Source organism: Doryrhamphus excisus, linkage group LG1 (genome assembly GCF_037039965.1).
Source record: "Doryrhamphus excisus strain RoL-2023G ecotype Guam linkage group LG1, RoL_Dexc_Guam_v1.1, whole genome shotgun sequence".
NCBI classification, from domain to species: Eukaryota; Metazoa; Chordata; class Actinopteri; order Syngnathiformes; family Syngnathidae; genus Doryrhamphus; species Doryrhamphus excisus.
Window position 1 is genome coordinate 15,537,031 of NC_136357.1, and position 23,360 is coordinate 15,560,390.

Consider the following 23,360-nt stretch of genomic DNA (forward strand, 5'->3'; position numbering starts at 1 on the left):
CCCATGCTCGGAAAAGCACTTCCTGTACTGAGAACGTACGACAATAAAAGCCTTTTTTAAACTACTTAAAGGAGACTTTGCGTTGGTAGTAACATTCACTTTGTATATTATATATTTTAAAAAAAGCAAAAACTGAGTTCATCTTTGTCATATTGTGTTGCCAAATTTATGTTGTATTTAGAATGTGTTCTTATTGTGAAGCACAACATCCTGTGATGCCGTGTGCTTCCTCGTTAGTTTGACTACGCTGTCGTTCCATTAGAGGTTTCTCATCAGCACCATCTAGCTCATCCACCTGCCGCTCTCTCGCCTCCTTCGTTTTATTCGAATTTTTAATTAACACCTAGAGACATTTTTCCAACATGGCCAGTAGCTTCTCGAAAATCCTCTCCTCTAAACGCCACATCGGGATTCTGTCGGTGGTCGGAGGCTCGCTGACGGCTGGCTTTCTACTGCACCGGCAGCACGTCAGCGCCGGAGCCCCGGGGCGCAGGCTGTACCCCGCCAGGTAAGTCCTTTAAGGTTCCACAAAACTGTACATGTTGAACAAATGAACAAATCCTTGTTGTTTTACAATGTTTGTTTTAAAAAAAAAAACAAGACCGCATAGGGTCCTAAGAAGTCTGCTCACGTGCAGGTATGCATGAAAAGGCGCTAATATGGCTGAATATGACCCAGCTTAGCTCTGTTTAGCATGTGTTTGTCTCTAAAAGATTAGCATTTACTTACTGAATTCTACCTTCAAATCATTCATTTTTATATATTCATTCTGCAATTTTGTTTGTCCTTGGAGGACATACAGCACCAGAAATGAAAGGTACTGTTATGTCTTCGGTCTTAGGACGCTATGAAGATATCATTAACAATCTGAGGATTTTCTGTATGTTTATATGAATAAGTGGCATGGGAGTGTATTGATTTATGCATATGTGTCCCGAGGCACGCCTGCATGCATTACAAAGCCGCACGTATGAGGAGATTAGGCAAACATTATCTCTCAGCCAGATATTAGCAATACACAAAAGCAGACTCCCATTGCGTTCATCATCACCACTACTAACTTCAAAGATAGTAACTAAAGCAGAAACTTCACTCTGCTCTTTTTTTGTGTGTTTTGGATTGTTATTGATATTGTTATTTGATAACACATTGCAGTGGAAACCACTTCGTACAGTTTTGAATGTCCCCTTCCTTCAAGGAAATGTTGGACACAAAAGAGTCATATACCTTGAATTAGCCTTTGAACATAGTGTTGGTTTTTATGTCAGCTAATCTTCAATCTTGCTTATCTTGGCAAGGAGGGTAACTAGTGGACTGCTTGGGCACGTCCCTCATTGAACAGCAAACTGTACCTTATACAGCAATACTGATATTAAATGCAAATGTGTCCACCTCCATCTGTTCCTTGTGGTTAAGCTATATGAAATGGATGGACTCATCGGCCCACCTTATCCTGACAATGGACAGGCAGCAGAGCTCCATATGCCTCTCATTCAAAGCTGCTGCACTAACTGAACTGCAGAGAGTACCTGGTCTTTATTAGAAGAAGTGTTTTTATTTGACATATGCACAATATGACATGATGCAGAAAGTGACCTTTTACCACTAACACCCTCACCAATAGAACATTGTCAAAGATCAATGCGGCAAATCGTTATCTGCTTCCTTTTCATTTGTTTGCTCAGCGCCGAGTACCCTGACCTGCGCAAACACAACAACTGCATGGCAAGCCACCTGACGCCCGCCGTCTATGCCAAGCTGTGCGATAAGGCCACTCCCAGTGGATACACCCTGGACCAGGCCATCCAGACGGGGGTGGACAACCCAGGGCACCCATTCATCAAGACTGTCGGCATGGTAGCGGGAGATGAGGAGTCCTACGAGGTCTGATGTTATTTTCTCTGACAAGTGGGAATAACTTGTGCCAGGTTATATGGGGTTGTGGTTTGGCACATATACTAAGGTTTTTAATGGTCTGGCTGTGGATAAATCTAGATAAAGGTACAAGTTTATGGATTTAATTTCACATTTTAACATTACAATCCAGTTAAATCGGGGCCAAATGAGTGCCAAATGCCGTGGTGTGGCATTAAGCAGCCATCGTTGCATGCCTTATTGCCACCTTTATAGGCCTGGAGTGGAACAGTATCACTCAACGTGTTTTTTGATAACACATTTGACGCAGCAATACGCTTCTTTTGCATTTTTACACTTAGCACATGACTTGAGGGTTGGGTTAGGTTCAATCCCTGCACACATTTCAGCCATGCTGATGCCTTGCAGGTGTTTGCAGACCTGCTCGATCCAATCATCAAAGAGAGGCACAACGGCTACGATCCCCATACCATGAAGCACCCCACTGATCTGGATGCCAGCAAGGTGCCGTCAATCATTCACTCAGCCAACCGGATCTACTGTAAAAAACACTTCACAGGATTAATGCAGGAAAATGAAGCCATGTTCCCGCCTCGCCTTGGTTTCAGATCCACTCGGGCCACTTTGATGAGCGCTACGTGCTGTCATCTAGAGTGAGGACAGGCCGCAGCATCCGGGGACTGAGCCTACCCCCAGCATGCACCCGGGCAGAACGTCGGGAGGTGGAGCGTGTGGTGGTGGATGCCCTCGCCGGTCTAAAGGGCGATCTGGCAGGGAGGTACTACAGTCTGACCCAGATGACGGACCGGGAGCAGCAGCAACTCATTGATGTGAGCAAGAACAAATTCATGAGCATGAAAACTACTGCAAATTTGTGTAAAGTGATAACGGTTATGGTACTGGTTTTTGAACATACAAGTGACACTGGAATACATCACATAGTACAATTCACAGTTCCAGAGTAGGAAGAAGCCAAGCTTAGTTAATCTGACCCCCTTGCTGTTTCACATCAATTACAATACATTTGCTCACTTCCTGTGTTCCAAATGTATTCATTCATTCATTTTCTACCGCTTATCCTCACGAGGGTCGCGGGGGTGCTGGAGCCTATCCCAGCTGTCTTCGGGCGAGAGGTGGGGTACACCCTGGACTGGTTGCCAGCCAATCACAGGGCACATATAGACAAACAACCATTCACACTCACATTCATACCTATGGACAATTTGGAGTCGCCAATTAACCTAGCATGTCTTTGGAATGTGGGAGGGAGCCGGAGTACCCGGAGAAAACTCACGCATGCACGGGGAGTATTCCAAATGTACTCAAATGCCAATTTTAAAATACATAGATAAGGTAGTACAACAATGTGGTACAAAGGGTGTCAAGGTTTATAACAACTCTAAACAAATATTAGTCATAAGAAAAAAAATTATAAGATAACTGTGGAAAAGGTTAATAGTTGACAGAAACATAATTGGATGATGAGTGAGTACAGACAAAGTACTCACTAAGAAATGGAGTTAGCAGTAAACTCAAAAAAGAGTTAGTAGTAAGTATAGCTATAGTATGCTCTGGCATCTCTGTGTGAAGTGGGTGGGTTTTCTACGGATACTCCGGTTTCCTCCCACATTCCAAAAACATGCTAGGTTAATTGGTGACTCCAAATTGTCCATAGGTATGAATGTGAGTGTGAATGGTTGTTTGTCTATATGTGCCCTGTGATTGGCTGGCCACCAGTCCAGGGTGTACCCTGCCTCTCGCCCGAAGACAGCTGGGATAGGCTCCAGCACCCCCGCGACCCTTGTGAGGATAATTGGTAGAAAATTGATAAATGAATGGAATGAAGGGTTTGTATGTTTTCTATAAGCGCCATTATGAATTATACTATCTGATCTTTTTTGTAGTACATTGTACTTGTACTTTTATAGGTATTTACGCATATCGCCACAACAAGTTAGATATGGTAAGACAAGAAAACAATAGAAAGTATGGAGGGATTTTTCTTCCAAAACAAATTTTGCTTTATTCAGTATTGCTTATTTCTTGCCACATTATGTTGTTTATGTTGTTTACTTATCTATCTATGATCTATGCATCGATCATCCATTTTCTATGCCGCTTATCCTCACTAGGGTCGCGGGTATGCTGGAGCCTATTCCAGTAGCCAGAGGCGGGGTACACCCTGTACTGGTCGTTGTTTATTTATAATAAATGTATTTATTGTGGGATTGTCAGCTCAAATTATTATTTATTACGACTACCAGAAATATATTTTTGTTCACCATGTCCACCCCATCAATTTCCAGTTCCAGGAACTGCTAACGTGTGAGTCTATTTGATCGTATTTATGTTTAATATGTTTCATTTCCTCTGATTATATTGACTATATAAGGTAATTTAAATGTAAAGGTGATTATATGGGTGTTATATACTATATGGATGTCTAGAAGGCATAAAAGATATTTAGAAGATTATAAGTAGGTTTTCTATACCATAATCATGACTTCTCCATTTATTAATATTGAATCCTACTTCACGGAAGTCCAATCAAACCAATTAGCCAACAACTGCATAACGCGTCCGATTTCTAGCCACAGTGTGGACACTCACATGAAAATATGACAATAACCATGTCTTCCCATCAGGACCACTTCCTGTTTGACAAGCCTGTCTCCCCCCTGCTGACGTGTGCAGGAATGGCGCGTGACTGGCCCGATGCCCGTGGAATTTGGTAAGTGGTCAGATTTATTTTTGATTAGCCGGCATTTTGCAGCACAAATCCAAAAGTGAGAATAAACGTGTACTAATAGTGGTGCTTTTGGACTGGTTGTCATGAAGTAGCTGCGTTCCTATTGCTGTGGCCACGGTCTCATTCTGTTCAGCACATCCAATTGGAAGGTTGATGTTTGTATTTTCTACTACGACACAGTTGCAACAGTCGTCCTTTTCCTTGTTGCTGATCTGGGCTATTGGAGGTGTTTTTTTTGGCGGACAAAGCTCAGTTTCAGAGTTTCAGCTCATAACCATGAATAGCTCCATGCAGTGGGACATCCAGCCCTAAACCCTCGCCAACCACCTCAGTCCCTCTCTCTAGCTCTCTTGTGTACTCCAATGAAGAGTCAGCTTTGAAGTTGAAAAATGTTAACATGCAACAGTGCTGTGCAAAAACTGTCTACTGACCACCTCTCTTAATTGTGCTCCAGTACTTATCGTTCCATCTCTTTCCTCTCTTGAAGGCACAACAATGAGAAGACGTTCCTCATTTGGATCAATGAGGAGGATCACACCAGGGTCATCTCCATGGAGAAGGGCGGCAACATGAAGAGAGTATTTGAGAGGTTCTGCAGAGGCCTCAAAGAGGTCAGATTCTCCTTGCTATTGAGGGGGTTACCTTCCAAGACCCCTAGCTAATGGTGAAAAACTGTCAATAATGGATGCTGCCCTGGTTGTACAAGGACCAAATGGCGCATAGTAGCACGCCACTTAGCCTGTACTCCCAGAGCAACCCCCACAGGACACCACGAGTCCACAAAGCACATCTAGACCGGTTCGGGCAAACCCCCATGTACCCTCCAGCAGCACCCTTGCAAGGGTGTAGAGCTGGTATTGCACCTCCTGTAGCTGGGCATCAGCTAACAGTTGTACTCTTCTCTCGAGCACCCTGGAATAGACTTTCCCAGGGAGGCTGAGGAGTGTGATCCCCGTGTGGTTGGACACACCCTCCGGTCACCCTTCTTAAAAATGGGGACCACCACCCCAGTCTGCCAATAGAACCTCTATGAGGCTGAGCTAAAGTTGTGCTCCATGGCCTCACCGAATTCCCACACCTGAGTTTTTGCCTGGGCCACCGCCATAGCTGTACCTGTCAGCTTAATAATATTAATATTATTCATTCATTCATTTTCTACCACTTTATCCTCACAAGGGTTGCGGGGGTGCTGGAGCCTATCCCAGCTGTCTTCGGCGAGAGGCGGGGTACACCCTGGACTGGTCGCCAGCCACTCACAGGGCACATATAGACAAACAACCATTCACACTCACATTCATACCTATGGACAATTTGGAGTCGCCAATTAACCTAGCACGTTTTTTGGAATGTGGGAGGAAACCGGAGTACCCGGAGAAAACCCACGCATGCACGGGCAGAACTCCACACAGAGATGGTCGAGGGTGGAATTGAACCCTGGTCTCCTAGCTGTGAGGTCTGCGTGCTAACCACTAGACCGCCATGCCACCCAATATTAATATTATGAATAATATTATTTATATTAATATTATTTTGGAGTGACATGACATGCATTGTTAGCCAGCTCATATTAACGCATTTTCTTATGTTATAATGCACAGTAAATGGAAAGAAATATGTGTTCATGTTTCACATGAAAGATTGTGATTGATGGGCAATATAAAAAAAAGTGCAGTTCTTGTTTTTTTAAACCAATTACAGTTTAAAGCAGAGAACAAAATTGTCAAATATGCAGGGATTCAATGTAGAACAGCAAATCGGCAGGGATCCACTGCATACTCATTAGTGTCTACTGTTATGTGGGACATAGACTAAATCAGACTGGAAGTCAGGAATAGACAGAGAGGGGGCGGGATGTAGCAGGCCAGCCATTTGTTACTACTCATGGTAGACATACTGTGCACTGTATCAACAAAAGTCTTGGGACACCTACAGGAAGTGTATAGTGTGCGGTCGAACGGATTCCATCCTTGTTGGAGTGTGTCCATTTGTGATGCAGAGGACACTGACGCTAGACCCGTTCTTCCACAACAAAGTCCTCCACGCATGTCTTTATGGACCTTGCTTTTTGCACCGGGAACTTTTGTTTTTTGTTACCACATAATTTGGAAGCATACAGTTGTCCAAAATGTCAACTGAAGATTGAGGGACAACTAAAGACTCTTGTCCAACTTCTCATTGATTCATGCATTGATAAAGAGCTGTGTCGCAATGCTTTTCATATAGTGTATTGCCTATGTTTAAGAACTGTCCATCCCTCCATTTTCTCTGCCGCTTATCCTCACAAAGTTAGCGTGTGTTTAAGGACTGTGAGACGCAAAATATATAGGCTTTACCGAGAGTCCAGTATTTGCATTTTTTTAACCATTCGCTGGGGTCTGGGAATGAAACTGCTGCTGTACTTTGCTGTATAGATTGAATCACCCTAAAAACTGAAATAAATTCCTTGATGATTATTACTTTCATTACCTGAAGAAATGGAGGCACACAATCTCACACACAACACATCCATGCAAGCACAGTTTTGTTGTTCACTCTCCCGTTATAGAGAAAGCAGAAAATGTCTGCACACTAGCATACATAACTTGGATGTGCAGACTTGTTACTGATTGTTTCTCCCTTCAGGTGGAGCACCTGATCCAGGAACGAGGCTGGGAGTTCATGTGGAACGAGAAACTGGGCTACATCCTCACCTGCCCCTCCAACCTAGGCACTGGGCTCCGGGCAGGGGTCCATGTCAAACTTCCCCTACTGAGCAAGGTAACACTTCTTTTTCACTCTGACAGGAGGAGAAAGTGGGAAGAGTTAAGGGTATGTTGGTGTTATCATCAACCCTCCAGGATCCTCGCTTCAGCAAGATCCTGGACAACCTGCGTCTGCAGAAGAGAGGCACAGGCGGCGTGGACACCGCTGCTGTGGGCGGAACATTTGACATCTCCAACCTGGACCGCCTAGGACAGTCAGAGGTAGGAAAGAGAGATGACAAATGGCGACTGCATCTCAGCTGCTGCTGAAGCTCACAGATGTTCTACTTCACAGGTGCAGTTGGTGCAGACGGTGGTGGATGGTGTCAACTACCTGGTGGAGTGTGAAAAGAGACTGGAGAAAGGCCAGGACATCAAGGTGCCCCCGCCCATCAAGCAGTTTAAGTAGATCTTGACACCATCACCTGCTCCCGCCACCGCCACCTCCTGGGCACACCCCCATGCAACACCCCCAACCTGTGCCCATAGATATGGTAATTATCTATGTCTATGTTTCATTTATTATCTATACTATATCCTTCCTCAACACCATTTAAGCAACTTCTTCAATTCCCTGACACTCTGGAGTCCCGGAAGCATTCAGTGGGATTTTAATGGAATCATTTGGAGAAACAAGCTGTACAGTAGAAAGCAGCCAACAAATATGGCCACTCCTGTGTCCAAACAGCTCCATATTGTTCCACTGAACCCAACCTCATGGTTTGACTCTGGCTCCGCCCCTTCCCACTGCATGTCCTGTACTGAGCCCCGCCCACTCCCCCTGTGTTAAGTCGTGACATAGTTCTTGTGCTACTCGCCACTGTAATGTAGGCACTCGGTTGGGGGGTAAAAGCAATATCATAGCAGCTCATCATTGAATGTCTTTTATTAAAGATAGCATCTATTTAACAGAAACAAGATGTTGTTCTTATTCTGTCCATAACTTGATCAACCTGCTGTAGCGATGGCAAACCACTTAAAGAAACAGCCACAAGACAAGTACTGTGGCTCATTTGGTGCACTGTATTTACATTTTGAAATTACATTTTGATACATTGACAGGTACGACATACTGTAATGCAGTACACTGACAGTATTTTAATGTTACACTCACTACACTACTTTGCAGATTGAGTCTGGAACCACTTAACCACAATGAACGAGGGATTACTGTATTCCATAAGAACTAGCACACAGGAACTATGTGGTTGAAAAAAAAGCTTGTTATGTGCTGCCCACATTGTAATATGCATCACCACCGACTGATGGACTGGAGAGGAACAGTATTCCACTGCATCTCTGCATTTTTCAATGTAGACAGCAGACGTCTTCTTCTCTTTCAGATGGCAGCCACTTTATAGAGTTCATTATCACCCCCTACAGCACCGGATGGGAACATTGTGGAATCTTAAAAGTGTTTGCTGCTTCAATGAAATGCAATATTAGACAAGGAGGGACAAATAACTCATCGTCTTGTCAGTTTATTTATGGTCTGCGCTGAACTGAGAGCTCTTGTGTCCACAATGACTTATGTGCTGGACAACATTTGTCCAGCACTATTGTCTGAATGTTTACAACAAAGCATCCAGTGTTTCTGATAATGTGAAGTGTTGGTGTTTGGAGGATTTGCATCTGAGTGTGACATCAGCATCACGCTGCAGTCGTCTCTCCTCCTTCTTGTTCCATATAAGACTGAGGAGCAAGCGTGTTGCTGTGGCAACCACTTTGGAGAGGCCCAGATGGGGGAGGAAAGAGCCTTGATGTGCTGCAGAAAAGAGAGATTATTTGCACAGCGACAAAGAGGCATCTATTGAGCAAAATTCTCAAGGTCACACTTAGTGGGTAAAAAAAACTGCTGTGATTTTACAGCAAGTTCCTAATATTATTATTATTATAGTATTACTATTTAAAGTAGAGGGTCACACCATTGTGGTCTAGTGGAAACTACAAGCACAATAATAAACATCTGTGTAAAAGCAAATGTGTGTACTGGATACGTGTGTCCAGTGAATTGATGAATGGATGTTAATACCTAATAATTGTCTAATAACCAGCACTTAATGAGGATTGGTGTATTAAGCTCTTGAAAGTCGAGGCAAAGTACATTCGTACTTGTGCTGTGAGAGATCTCCCCCTGCTGGCTAGGTGCTTACTTGCAGGTCAGTCATGGGCACCCCTGCAGACCCATTTGATGGATGATGAAGAGCAGTTATTTTCAACCACTGTGCCGTGGCACACTAGTGTACCGTGAAAAATGATCCAATATCACATTTTTATTAACATTTATTAATCATTTCCTGCAAATCTTATGTCATTGTCGAGTGTCCGTTGTGTAAAGACTGGCAGAGCAATGTAATATTCGTCCGGGTGGCAACACGTAGCCGATTGCCTCGTTCCTCCAATAGACTTAGACGTGAGAGGTCGTGGTGACATTTTGTAACATTTTTGGTTAGTGGTGTGCGGCAAGATTTCTCCAATGTAAAAAACGTGCAGGCTCAAAAAAAACTGAAAAACTCTGATGTAGAGGACAGTGGAAACACACGCTATAGTCTGAACAATAGAGTACATTTGCAACATACATGTACTGAAATACAGTACATGTTTGTCACTGTATTTTCATTCATGTCTAAAATGTAGCACTTAGTGCCATTTGCTAAGCATTGGCTCCCAGGCTGCTTTAATTCTAACAAACGTGATGTACAGTAGATCAGGGGTGGCCACATGTTTCCCAAGCTGACGACTGAAAAATCAAAGTCGACATGCGGGGTTCCGCCAGTAGTATTTGTAATAATAATGTAGTATTTCGTGTTATCTGCTACAATAACAATATCAATTAGCTTGGTTAATAGTAGCTTGGTTAATAAACAGGTCAGTTATGGAAATAGAACACTGTTGGCGTTTAAGTTATTTGTCAAAATAGCTGTTTCCCAATGATGTTAGCATTGTTAGATACCTCATAGTATTAACTAATTTTCTCGTGTTATAATTCACAGAAAAGGGAAAGAAATGTGTGTTCATGTTTCACATAAGGACCAGACCAGGGTGTACCCCACCTCTCGCCCAAAGACAGCTGTGAAGGGCTCCAGCATACCTGCGACTCTAGTGAGGATGAGCGGCATAGAAAATGGATGGATGGAGGGTTTCACATAAGGATTGTGATTGATGGGCAATATTCCCAAAACAGTGCAGTTCCCCGTTAAATGGTCACTTGTACAGTAGAGTGCTTTCCCACCTCCAAGGCATTCAAAGGGCTTTGACACTGTTGCACATTTACCTACTGATGATGCAGCATCAGGAGCAACTGGGGATTCATTCAAGCAGTGAACAGTACACTTTCCGAGCATTTTGACTTTATAAAGTAAAATTTACATTTCTGTGTTTGTTTCTTCTTATACTGAATTGTCGGCACACATTTAATTAGAAAGGTCAAATTTGCCATTTAGTGATGACATCGGATTTAAATGCCTTCAAGTGCATCATAATGACTTCGGCGTGCGGATTTAGTTGCGTTCTGATTGGCTGACAAAAGACGAGCTCTAGTGTCCTGCGTTCTGATTGGCTGACTGGTAGAGATTGACGCTCACGGATGACCAATGGCAGGCTGCCACACTGCGGTAAGGAGCGGCAAAGGCGGTCGGTTCTAGCATCTCTTCCGCCTGCTCAGTCTTTTTCTTTCGATCCTCAGCGGCTTTCACTTCACCTCCGCCGAGGAACACCAAGTGCAAGACACCGGTCGCTTTCTCCACGGCGTTGTTTGCCCGCTACATCGGAGGACCTTGTTGCCAGCGATGAATGCGATGCTGAGGCTGCTCTTCCTGGCCGTGCTCGCCGGCGTCGCCCGAGCTAGCGACGTGCTCGATTACACAGACGACGACTTCGAAAGCAAAATTGGCGATCATGACCTCGCCCTCGTCGAGTTTTTCGCGCCGTGGTGAGTTGTTAACTCGTAATTAAAATCCTAAGCAGCGTACTTTTAACCTGCTCCTCTTATTTTAAAGTCGCATACTGTCACATTGCAGTTATGTAGCTGGACCTGTTAGCTTGCTACTAGCTAGCACGACTACTAGATCTAATATTTTCTTTACAGATTAATACTCCCTGTAGATTAGGGCGAAAGATGGTACATTTATACTAATAGTGTACAGACGTCCGTCAAATTCCGCTTAATTTTGCACGCATTTAACTGCTCGTTTGAACACTGATTTCATTGAAACTTACCTGCGAACGAGGAAGTTGGGGGCGTGCCCATTCGCTGTTACAATGTCATTGGACGGGGAAGTTTGGGTGTCCACCTCTGATTGGCTGACGCGAAATGTTTAGTGTTTTATGTACCTAAACTTTAATATGTCGTAAGTCAAACAAAAGGCGTTTCAAAACCACAACACTTCAGGAGCGCGCCCAAAAAAACTATTGTACTCGTTGGCGGATAAAAACAACAGTTCTGTCCCTAAAGGGTGTGCGCACATGTCATTTTTGGTCAGATAAATGAGAGACTGCACCAAAACATCTAATATGTCACAAAGGCAATGCATTGTAACACCAAACGGAGAATTGATTGAAAATCATCAATAAACATAAGCCCCCAACTGTGCATTCACTTCTTATAGATGTCCAAATAAACCCACACTTGAGTTTATTTGTTCTTCTAAAGTATCCAGTCCTTTTTAGGTGCGGTCATTGTAAACGTCTGGCTCCGGAGTATGAGGCAGCAGCCACACGCCTAAAGGGCGTCGTCTCGCTGGTCAAGGTACTTGATGGGACACTTGCATGTTTAGCTCTTCTTGCTGCTCAGACCGTAAACATTCTTCATCCCTTCCCAGGTTGACTGCACAGCCAACAGCAACACCTGCAGCAAATATGGAGTCAGCGGCTACCCCACCCTGAAGATATTCAGGGATGGAGAAGTCTCTGGTCCCTACGAGGGACCCAGAACTGCAGGTATGTGTTGTTGTTTTTTAGCTTTTGAAATCAATTAATTTGAGTATGTTGCGGTTGATGGTAACTTATTGCTCTCTCTTGTAGATGGCATCGTAAGTTTTCTGAAGAAGCAGGCTGGCCCCGCCTCTGTGGAGATTAAGACCGAAGCAGAATTTGAGAAGTTTATTGCAGACAAAGATGCAAGTGTTGTCGGTGAGTGTACTTACTGCAGTGAAATGCGATCATTTTAAAGAATTAACTTCAAATTTTATTTCTTTCTGCTGCACAAACTGTGCTCGTAATTCGGTGCATAACAGGCAGTAGAGAAATGTAGACATTTTAATCATTATTACTTTGTAATGACAGTAATATTAAGTCTTCAGTTTGAAGCCAGCAGAAAATGTTCCCTTGACAGCAGAAGTGTCAGGCTTCACACAGGAAAATGAAAGTGCTGGGAATCACTTTGATGGTCATCTTTTCATTAATTTAAAACCCCCAAATCAACTCAAAAGTAGTTCAAGACACGTGAAATGGATACCAGTGCTGTATGTGTTACAGCATTTACATGCACAGATGAAGACCACTGCGACTGAAAAGAGACACGTGAAATGGATACCAGTGCTGTATGTGTTACAGCATTTACATGCACAGATGAAGACCACTGCGACTGAAAAGTATGCTTCTCAGCGGTCTTCAGCCGTGCATGTAAACACTGGAACACATACATATCACTTTTTTATAACAGACAAGTCTCTTAAACGCAATAGTAAACATGGCCGTCTCGCTACAGTGAGTGGCAACTACTGCTATACCTATGGAGCTTAATATCCAAAGTGAAAGTGACTTCACCATGGTCCACCAGACATGTCTGCGCAGTGGTGTTGCGTTTTCTTCATGTGGGTGGCAACCAGCTAGAGACGCATTACTGCACCTACAAAGTTGCTATGTAGCCCTTTTGAGAAACATCAAATGGATCGGCCTGCTCTAGTGGCGGAAGCCAATTTGAGATCTTCAAAAATACAATAGACCGGCTGCCACTCTCAAAGATCGGATCAGGACATCCCTGCGTAAGAGAACACTGCCGATGGGAATGCCAACTATATGTAAAAAAAAAAAAAAAAAAAATCTAAATTATGCCTTTTAAGTAGAAAGATGTTTAATATTTTTCCATTACAAAAGGCTGAACGTGACTAGGTCTCGCTCCATCTTCCACTTCCTGATAAATTGCCTTGTCTTGACAGGGTTCTTTGCTGATGACAAGAACGCCGCAAACGGAGAGTTCCAGAAGGCCGCCAGCGCTTTGAGGGAGAACTACCGCTTTGCCCACACCTTCTCCGAGGCGCTCCTCAAGAGCCATGGCATCGATGAAGAGTGAGTGAGGCATTCTTGCTGCTCTTGAAGGTCTTAACACAACCTTCACTTACCTGTTTTTTTTTTTTTAATTTGACAGGGGTGTCATCTTATTCCGGCCCCCAAGACTCAGCAACAAGTTTGAAGAGAGCACTGTCAAATTCAGCGAGGAGAAATTCACTAGCAACAAAATCAAGAGATTCATTCAGGACAACATGTACGTGTTTGTTCATTATGTAGAGCTTGTCCTGCCCGAGCACCTTTTGTGGGAACATTTTGACAACTTTTTTACTCCTGTCTCCGCTCAGCTTTGGAATTTGCCCGCACATGACAGATGACAACAAAGACCAGTTCAGGGGGAAAGACCTGTTGGTGGCTTATTACGACGTTGACTATGACAAAAACCCCAAAGGCTCCAACTATTGGAGGAATAGGTACCAGTAATACTGGATCTTTCATGGCATCAAAGCAGACCCGCTTTGAGTCTCACGTACCTTCCTTCACAGGGTAATGAAGGTGGCCAAGAGCTTCCTGGACCAGGGCAAGCAGCTCAGCTTCGCCGTGGCCAACAAGCTTTCCTTCAGCCATGACCTGTCAGAGTTTGGCATGGAGAACACAGGAGGAGAGCTCCCCCTGGTGGCTGTCCGCACCACTAAAGGAGACAAATACGTCATGGCTGAGGAGTTCTCGTATGTTTGTTCATGCTTTTAAGGTCAAACCTGGCATGGGCCAAGTTAGACTGAGGAAATTTGAGGAATTTCCCCTTTTGTACTTTTTAACTCTTTCTATTTCTCAAAACAGTCGTGATGGAAAAGCTCTTGAGAGTTTCCTGCAGGGCTTCTTTGACGGCAAGTTGAAGCGGTACCTCAAGTCAGAGCCCATCCCGGAGGACAACAGCGGACCCGTCAAGGTGAGATCAATACAGACGCACGTTGATGATAAAAGCGCTGCATAGATATAACCATCAATCCCTGCCTGCGCTCCTTTTCAGGTTGTGGTGGCAGAGAACTTTGACACCATCGTCAATGATGACAGCAAAGATGTGCTCATTGAGTTCTATGCTCCCTGGTGCGGACACTGCAAGAGTCTGGAGCCCAAATACAAGGAGCTTGGAGAAAAGGTGAGCCCATACTTGCATAGACAATCTATGTAAAGAGAATCTAAGCAAATGTTGACGTTTCTGCATGGTTTTTAACTCTCAAAAGCTCGCCAACGATCCTAATGTGGTCATTGCAAAGATGGACGCCACAGCCAATGACGTGCCGGCACCTTATGAAGTCTCTGGGTGAGTCTCTTCCCTCTGAAGCCTCTGTGCATTGGCTAAATGTGATTAACCAGAACTTTACTGACGACTGACCACTGTATTATTAATACAAAATATATTTTTAATATGCATTTGTTTTGCACTTGTCTAACCTCAATGTCAACCTTTCCTCCACACAGATTCCCAACAATCTACTTTTCGCCAGCCGGCCATAAGATGAAACCAAAGAAGTATGAAGTAAGTATTGCTGAGACCATGTGACTGCGCGCTCATGACCGCTCACGAGCCTGATGTTGTTGTCTCTCTGCCTTCCAGGGAGGTCGTGAGGTGAGCGACTTCATCTCCTACCTAAAGAGGGAGGCAACCAACCCCTTGGAGATGCAGGAGGAGGCGAAGAAGAAGAAGAAGAAAGCTGACAAGATTGACCTATAAAGAATCTTCACATGGGATCACGGCATCCCTGCCATGACTGGAGGAAGATGGTTTTGGGTAATCCACACGGAGATAAAAGAACTAATTCTATTCCACTGTCTTAGTGAACTACAGAATGCTCTGAAGCCAAGTTGAAAGTCGATTGGGCCCTCTGCTGCTTTGGGAATACCTTTTTGAAGAAGCAGGAGAGCGGCTGCAGGGCCTGACTGTACAAAACATTTTTTTTTTAAGTGAGGAGGGAACAGAGTTTTTCCAAAATTTGAGATTATTTTTTTTTTCATTCTGTCTACAACACACCTCTGGCCGATGCACTTGGAAGTCAGTCGACGTCTCTCACCAGTCTGTTTTAGTTGTCACATCGGGAGGGGGGGGTTAATGGTGAACTGCTTTTTTCTTTTGTCTGTTTTTGTACATTTGGAAGGATTGTGAAATAAAAAGGCCCACAAAACTAAACTCTCAACTTTTTAAATGTCACATAGCTAGCTGGAAAACTTCATTTGTTTGGAATGTTGCCCATCATCCACAATCCTTCTGTGAAACATGAGCACACATTTCCCTTTTCGGTGTGTTGAAAGGTGGTTAGCATGAGGGAGGTAACAATGCAAGTCATGCAGAGCCATTTTGACTATAAAGCCCTCCAAAAAACCAACGTGTAGTAACGGGTACATTGTGATAACATGAAGTTAAGAGGATTTTGATCATTATAAACATTACCAGAACTTATTCCCTGTTGGCATTGATTTCACATCTGGTTGTGGGATGTTGTGTGTAGATTTTTTGTGAATGAGGCTGTGGGGGGGAAAAAAGGGTGCGGGTGGTGAATACTATATGGATGCTCTAGCAAGGAGGACATTGCTCCAAGAGATACATCACAACAAATGATTATTGTCCTTAGTCCAGATTGGTTGGTGTCCATTTTGTAAAGGTTTGGGTTTTTTAGGGCTTTATCTTCACAATAGGTGTGTTCCGTTGCATGCATTTTTATCAAGAACCCACATGCTAATTGTTTTTCCTCTTTAGAATGTGCAGAAAGGGGAAAGACATGTGGGCATGTTTCACATTAGGATTCTGAATGATGGACAGAATTCCTCCCCAAAAGGATAGTTTTCCTTTTTAAGTTGTGTGCAACTGATCAAATCACATGCAATCAGAACTGACTAGTTGGCTGAAGTATGGAAAACAATATAATATATACACACTGATATAATATAATAATCATATGATTTTATCTTATTGCAACAATAGGGTTTTATTCTTTGAAAACATCATGTGAAATTGCTGAAAGGACAAACTACAATGCAGCCTTTAAACCGAGCTTGTTGCCGGTCTATAACAGGCCCTGAGTTGCCTATGTTGTCTTCTACTTGTGCAGTGGTGCAAAAAATACATCCATGGGGTGACAGTAATGTACATCAACAGTTTGTTTGAAACAAAAAAATGCATAAAATTATCAAGTTCATTATTGTGACTACTTTTGCAGTGGAAACATGTCGGAGCCAAAAAATAAAAACCCACAATGACAACTACAGTAACGTTACAAAACAGTAAATTGAAACCCACAACCCAACTTTGTAAACTAAAATGAAAATGATTTTATTTTTACAAAAACATGGTTATAGACAAATAGGACTTGTTAAATAAAAATGTGAAAAATAAACAAATGAACGCCCTTCAATTGCCCACTGAGAAAACTTCCGATGGGCAATTCACGCCTACATTTGAACGAAGGCAAAGGCGTCTTTGAACGAAAGCCCAACAAAGAATGTCACGCAAAAAAGTCTTTACGCGTCTGTATCTGATTGGCTCACAAAAATCAACCAATCAAAGGGCTACGAGTCGCTGCATCATGACGTCATATCCTCGTGGACTTCACCCACAGAGGCAGGCAGACAAACTCCTCCCCGGAAGTAGCAAACGGTTCCCCCATCCCCTATAAAGGTACCAACGCTGGCGTGTTGTCTCCTGGCCGCTCGTCTTTTCGTTGATGGTTAGACTCTGCGAGAGGAGGATGAAGTTCCTTGTGGCAGCCACGGTCATCGTGGGTTCCGTGATTTTCCTTGCCTTCCCCAGCGGCTCGTCCGCGGATGAGAAGAAGAAAGGCCCCAAAGTAACCGCTAAGGTGCGTTAGCCCGCTAGCTGACTCGACCTGATCTTACTGAGTACAGCTAATGCTAATTGGAGCAGTAGCTTTTAAAAGCCACGTCACACCAACGATAGCTAGCCAGAAGATGCTAAATGTATGTACATCTAAGAATCATAACATCACTTGACTATTTAGCCAATATAAAAGATTTGCACACCAGTCAGACAGTTCTCGTAAGGAGAAACATTTTACTGTACAAGGTTACTTTTCTTGCTAGTTAGCCGGACCTAGCAGTCACAGGTTCCTGAATGAGTACTATTTCCGAATGGCTGTTGGGAATGTGGAAACAAATCCTCTTGGAGATGTTTGTCTTGGAGCAGTTTGTCCAACGGAAACGAAAACATCGCTCATTGATGCTAAGATGGTATTTGTATACATACATTTTTCTAAATAACGTCATGCAGAGAAACTCAACAAATCCTAACTTTGTCTAATCCAGGGGTGGGCAAACTTTTTGACTGATGGGCCGCATTGATTTAACAAAATTGACGGGGGGCCAGACTCGATATTTTACACGAAACAGTCCACCTGGAATTATTGTATCTGTAAAAGTGTCATACAATCTGCTTTATGGGCACTTTGAGATCATTTATTTCATGTAAAGTGCGTTATAAATTTATAATAATAAATGTATTATTATTTGTTATTATTATTTGTATTATTATTATTATATGCTTGTGTCCCTTTTTTCAGGAGCACTTTGTAAATAACAGACCACATCAAATAACGAAATTATTAAATCTGTAAAAGTGTCATGCAATCTGCTATATGTGCACTTTAAGATCATTTATTTGGTGTAAAGGGCGTTATAAATTCATAACAATAAATTGATGATTATTTATATTATTATTTGTTATTATTATTTGTATTATTATTATATGCCCTTGTCCATTTTTTCAGGAGCACTTTGTAAACAACAGACCTCAAAGTGTTATGCAGTCTGCTATATGTGCACTTTAAGATAATTTATTTGATGTAAAGTGCGTTATAAATGTATAATAATAGGAATAAATTATTATTATTTGATATTTGTTATTTTATATTATTATTACTATTATGTAAATTTATAATAAGAATACATTTAGTATTTTATATTATTTGTTATTATTATTTTATATTATTATTATTATTATGTGTCTATGTCCCTTTTTTCAGGAGCACTTTGTAAACAACAGACCGCATCAAATAACGAAATTATTGTACCTGTAAAAGTGTCATGCAATCTGCTATATGTGCACTTTGAGATCATTTATTTGCGTTATAAATTTATAATAATAAGAATACATTTATTATTTAATATTATTATTATTATTATGTGCTTGTGTCCCTTTTTTCACTTTGTAAACAACAGACCGCATGAAATAACAAAATTGATAAAACCGCCAAACCATGAAAATGTCGGCTCAAGCCATGATGCCAGCTTGTATGTTGACTTTAAATGAAATACTTTGGAAAGAACGGGCGGGCCGTATTCAAACACTTGGCGGGCCGGATGTGGCCCCCGGGCCGTAGTTTGCCCACCCCTGGTCTAATCATATTACAATGGAGTAATGCATTAAATCTACATATATGACATGTTAGCGTGCCCTCTAGTGGTCCTTAGGAGTAATATGACTGGATGCTTTGTGTGTTGATCTTTCAGTGAGTATATTACATTTTTATGATCCTAGTAAAGGGAAAAAAAGTACATGTTAATGACCTGATGTTGGCGCCTTTTTGCCAAAAGGTCTTCTTTGACATGAGGATCGGGGGCGAGGACATTGGAAGGATCGTCATTGGGGTGTTCGGAAAGACCGTTCCCAAAACGGTAGAGAACTTTGTCACCTTGGCAACCGGAGAGGTGAGAAATGTTTGTTTCTTTCATTTGACATAAAGTTGTTTCTATCACGCTCCTTACTGAGATGGATGTGTAAATGTTGAAGCTCCTGTGTTCATGTGGTGCACATTCTTGAAAAGCTAACATTTTAATGGTCAATAACGGGTTTTGTTTGCGCTCCCAGAAAGGATTTGGCTACAAAGGCAGCAAGTTCCATCGTGTCATCAAACAGTTCATGATCCAGGGAGGAGACTTCACCAAAGGAGACGGAACTGGAGGTTTTTCTAAATCCGTAATTGTGCTCATTGGTTGCAGACACGCATGCTAATTCCCTGCGTGTGTGTGTGAAGGCAAGAGCATCTACGGCGACCGCTTTCCTGACGAGAACTTCAAGCTGAAGCATTACGGCCCCGGTTGGCTCAGCATGGCCAATGCCGGCAAAGACACCAATGGCTCACAGTTCTTCATCACCACGGTGCAGACCTCCTGGCTGGACGGCAGGCATGTGGTTTTTGGCAAAGTGCTGGAGGGAATGGTGAGTCCGAAAATGTCATCGATGTCGCCTCGCCTGTTCTGATATTGAATTTTTGATTTAAACAAATATGGAAGTGCAAATAGAAGTAGGCATTTACTTCTTTCAACATGGTATCCTGTGTTGTAAAGCATACAAATGCTAACATGCTCCTGCTGTGTTTTAGGATGTGGTGAAGAAGATTGAAGAAAACAAGACCGATGGACGTGACAAGCCTCTTCAAGACGTCGTCATCCATGACTGCGGCAAGATTGATGTGGACGAACCATTTGCCGTGCCCAAAGAGTAATCTGGACTGGTAACATGGAACTGCTTTTGGGGGGGTAAGGGAAGTGAACCACCATGTTTTGTGTCATTCTGTCCTGGAGACGATGCTTTGGATCAAATTGAACACACACACCATCAAGCATTCCGAGGTCATTGTTTTTTGTAAAGAAGTAATAAAGCTTCCAGGTTTTTCTTAAATCCTTGAGGTTATTATTTTATTTGGGAAATAGCTGTCCTCGTAACATTTTCCTTTTTTTTTTTTTATCGTATTCTGCTACAACTAATGGGGACTTGGCGACCCAAGTATTGTAACAAAAAGTAGCATTACACAATTGGGGATGAATGTTAAAAGTAATGCCTAGTTTATCGTGGTGAATAGGTTCCGGACCTTCTTTAGAAATTGAACACACACACACACCATCAAACATTCCAAGGTCGTTGTTTTTTGTAAAGAAGTAATAAAGCTTCCAGGTTTTTCTTAAATCCTTCAGGTTATTTGATTTGGGAAATAGTTGTCCTTGTAACATTTTCCATTTTTTTTGTATCGTATTCTGCTACAACTAATGGGGACTTGGCGACCCAAGTATTGTAACAAAAAGTAGCATTACACAATTGGGGATGAATGTTAAAAGTAATCCCTAGTTTATCGTGGTTAATAGGTTCCGGACTTCGTTTAGAAATTGAACATTTTTGTAGTTGGAGCATAAACATGCTTAGGACCTTTTTAAAATGTGTGTGTGTGTGTGTGTGTATATATATATATATATATATATATATGTGTATGTATATATATGTGTATATATATATGTGTATATGTGTGTGTGTGTGTGTGTGTGTGTATATACATATAAATTTATTTTTTTTTTTTAGCATGATTAGAGCCCCCAAGACATGAAATAAAACTCCCCATATGCACCCGTATTACCCAATATAGTATACATAATAGAAAATAAACACACTCGTTAGCACTGAATTCATACTGCCTAAATAAACTGCCATAAATGTAACATTATGGACTCCAAGTGACCATGCACTTGAATTGCTTTAACCAGCAGAGAGCACATCAATGACCATGAACACAGGAGCTGCTGTTAGCCACTGCGCTCCCATCACGGCTAACCAAAGATTCTGCTAACGCTCAGCTAAAGTCAGCACTAGCTGATGTAATGTCACTTCCCAGGCTTCTCTCCTTTTAAGGCCCACACAAGTCGATATTCCACTCAAGAGACACACATGAGTCTGGGTCTTAATTTATGACTTACATGGCTTGATGCTTTGTTTACTATAGTCGGTCATAAATGTTTACATCCACCATTGTAATTCATTGAGACAAAAGCCTCCACTTTGTTTACTATAGTGGGTCATAAATGTTTACATCCACCACTGTAATTCATTGAGACAAAAGCCACCGCAGGAAGTGGAAAAAAAAACACAGGAAATTAACATGTGAGTCTGTTACCTTATGTCATATTTTCTCTAGTGTATGTCTTATATATACTATATTGGGTAATACAAATGTAAACTTATTGCCCCCGCCCTGCGACCCTAATAAGGATAAGCAGTATACAAAATGGATGGATGTTTGAATAATCTCCCTTCTAGGTGGTCTGATCCTCAAAATTTGACATCCGAACTGATATTGTGATATTCTTTAATCTGAAGGTTGATCATTAAAAAAACGAAGGCTTTGAGTTTTTTGAGTGTTTAAAAAGACAGAAAAGCCTATAAAGTGTATGGTGGGGGCTTTTACAGTCTCAAGACATATTAAAATACTTCACCGCAATTTCACTTATTTTGGGAAGCTATCTTGATGATAAACAGGGAACATTAAGTGACAAAACGATGTAGTACCTCAGCGTCAACGGCAGATGGCGGCATTAGACCGCACACTTGTGATGTCACTAAAGGCCTCTGCAATAAAAAGCATGTTTGTCGGTTTTACATGACAGTTGGTGACACTGAAACGCGTTCTTGTTGTTTGTCTTGCTCGATGCCAGAAGAAGAAAAACACAAATATTGTCTTGCAAGTGAACATGTGTTGATTTGCAACACGCTTTCCTCTTATTGTCTGTTCTTCTTAGTTCTGGAAATAGGAGAATTTTCCAATTTCATACATGTTGAACATGATTTAAAATTGTTTTGCGGGGAGGAGGGGTATATAAACATGACTGTGTAACTACCAACTTAACTAATAACTAACAAATTTCATAAGCAGGAAAAAAGTGGCTGAAATTACATACATATTGTAAAAACTACAAAAAAAAAACTGTTTAGGCCCCAATGACGAGGTTTACATTGGGCCCCCAAATGACTAAATGCGCCCCTGCCTGGAAGGTGTCTTTACTTTGACTGAGATATTGCAGTTCATGAATATCATAATCACTCTATATCATAATGACTCTATCATAATCACTAAATTTAAATCAAACATATATGCACTAACAATGCTAAGTGTATGCCGTACAGTCTTAACTGTTCATGTTGGTCTTCTATGGACGTGCTGCAGTTCTTATGCTGCTGATAAGGATGGACAAAGACATTGTAACAAGAAAACAGAAACAGAGGGCAGCAGCGTGGGAAAGGTCACCGTGGGAACTGAGGCCTTTTTTTTCGGCTTAAGGCTCGGCCACAACAAACGTGTCACATCCACGTCTCCATTGTTCTCGTGCTTCCCCTCTGCTTTCTTTTCCGTTCTCCCCGCGCACTTTGTCACGTTGTTCCCTACGAGGACACAGCACAAGTTCCCACGCTCTTGTTGAGGTCTTCATTCGTCGTCATAGCCCTTGTACATGAGAATTATGATGTCTCCACTTGTGTAAAGGTCAAAGGCAAGGTTAGGATTTTCCATTCAAGGGTTGGTATTGAAGGTCAAGACTTCCGCTCTTCGAGTCGAAATACTTTTATACTTTTTTTTTTTTTTCCATGTCATTTTTTGTTTTTGCTCTACTTCCCATTCAGGAAGGAACCATTCCCTGTCCACCAATCAATACACCACCCTGTCTAGCACCGCCCCTTTTGGTGTCACAGGACAGTGACTGCTAGCAAAAAGTATGTCTCTCTTATTTGGAAGCCTTTTGACCATCACTTTTGTACCAAAGTGAAAACAGCTGGTTAGCAAGATAATTCAAAAGTATGTTATGTTACCTTTGGAAAAAGTGCATACAATTGTAATTTTTGTTAGAATTTTTGCTAAAAACAGCTAGCATGTGGGTACTAATAATGCACATAACGGTACACACCCATTTCGACTATTAAGCCCTAAAATTTTTCTGGG

At 42.1% G+C, this 23,360-nt stretch overlaps 3 protein-coding genes across 3 annotated transcripts; all 3 read left to right on the plus strand.

The window, feature by feature from the left end:
* Positions 1-236: 236 nt before the first annotated feature.
* Positions 237-8,283, plus strand: LOC131130987 (creatine kinase U-type, mitochondrial-like). The gene is made up of 9 exons (XM_058075225.2): positions 237-508; positions 1,686-1,884; positions 2,284-2,379; positions 2,484-2,705; positions 4,521-4,606; positions 5,112-5,235; positions 7,247-7,381; positions 7,462-7,587; positions 7,661-8,283. The coding sequence occupies exons 1-9, from the start codon at positions 363-365 to the stop codon at positions 7,772-7,774; spliced, it is 1,248 nt and encodes a 415-aa protein (XP_057931208.2). The 5' UTR covers positions 237-362; the 3' UTR covers positions 7,775-8,283.
* A 2,707-nt stretch (positions 8,284-10,990) lies between these two features.
* On the plus strand, positions 10,991-15,774 carry pdia3 (protein disulfide isomerase family A, member 3). Its single transcript, XM_058075224.2, has 13 exons — positions 10,991-11,296; positions 12,034-12,112; positions 12,186-12,303; positions 12,388-12,495; positions 13,524-13,653; positions 13,733-13,849; positions 13,941-14,066; positions 14,139-14,321; positions 14,434-14,542; positions 14,624-14,752; positions 14,838-14,917; positions 15,076-15,133; positions 15,212-15,774. Exons 1-13 carry the CDS (start codon positions 11,154-11,156, stop codon positions 15,326-15,328), a joined length of 1,497 nt encoding a protein of 498 aa, XP_057931207.2. The 5' UTR covers positions 10,991-11,153; the 3' UTR covers positions 15,329-15,774.
* A 1,450-nt stretch (positions 15,775-17,224) lies between these two features.
* On the plus strand, positions 17,225-20,284 carry ppib (peptidylprolyl isomerase B (cyclophilin B)). The gene is made up of 5 exons (XM_058075087.2): positions 17,225-17,447; positions 19,198-19,311; positions 19,472-19,565; positions 19,638-19,822; positions 19,986-20,284. Exons 1-5 carry the CDS (start codon positions 17,313-17,315, stop codon positions 20,106-20,108), a joined length of 651 nt encoding a protein of 216 aa, XP_057931070.2. The 5' UTR covers positions 17,225-17,312; the 3' UTR covers positions 20,109-20,284.
* The last annotated feature ends 3,076 nt before the right edge of the window (positions 20,285-23,360 follow it).

Coding starts and splice junctions, on each gene's coding strand:
- pdia3 (XM_058075224.2), top strand. CDS start 11,154: ATGAATGCGATGCTGAGGCTGCTCTTCCTGGCCGTGCTCGCCGGCGTC. Junction 14,322..14,433: donor GTCATGGCTGAGGAGTTCTC/GTATGTTTGTTC, acceptor TTCTCAAAACAG/TCGTGATGGAAAAGCTCTTG. Junction 14,543..14,623: donor ACAACAGCGGACCCGTCAAG/GTGAGATCAATA, acceptor GCTCCTTTTCAG/GTTGTGGTGGCAGAGAACTT.
- LOC131130987 (XM_058075225.2), top strand. CDS start 363: ATGGCCAGTAGCTTCTCGAAAATCCTCTCCTCTAAACGCCACATCGGG. Junction 1,885..2,283: donor GAGATGAGGAGTCCTACGAG/GTCTGATGTTAT, acceptor GATGCCTTGCAG/GTGTTTGCAGACCTGCTCGA. Junction 5,236..7,246: donor TCTGCAGAGGCCTCAAAGAG/GTCAGATTCTCC, acceptor TTCTCCCTTCAG/GTGGAGCACCTGATCCAGGA.
- ppib (XM_058075087.2), top strand. CDS start 17,313: ATGGTTAGACTCTGCGAGAGGAGGATGAAGTTCCTTGTGGCAGCCACG. Junction 19,566..19,637: donor CAAAGGAGACGGAACTGGAG/GTTTTTCTAAAT, acceptor GTGTGTGTGAAG/GCAAGAGCATCTACGGCGAC. Junction 19,823..19,985: donor GCAAAGTGCTGGAGGGAATG/GTGAGTCCGAAA, acceptor GCTGTGTTTTAG/GATGTGGTGAAGAAGATTGA.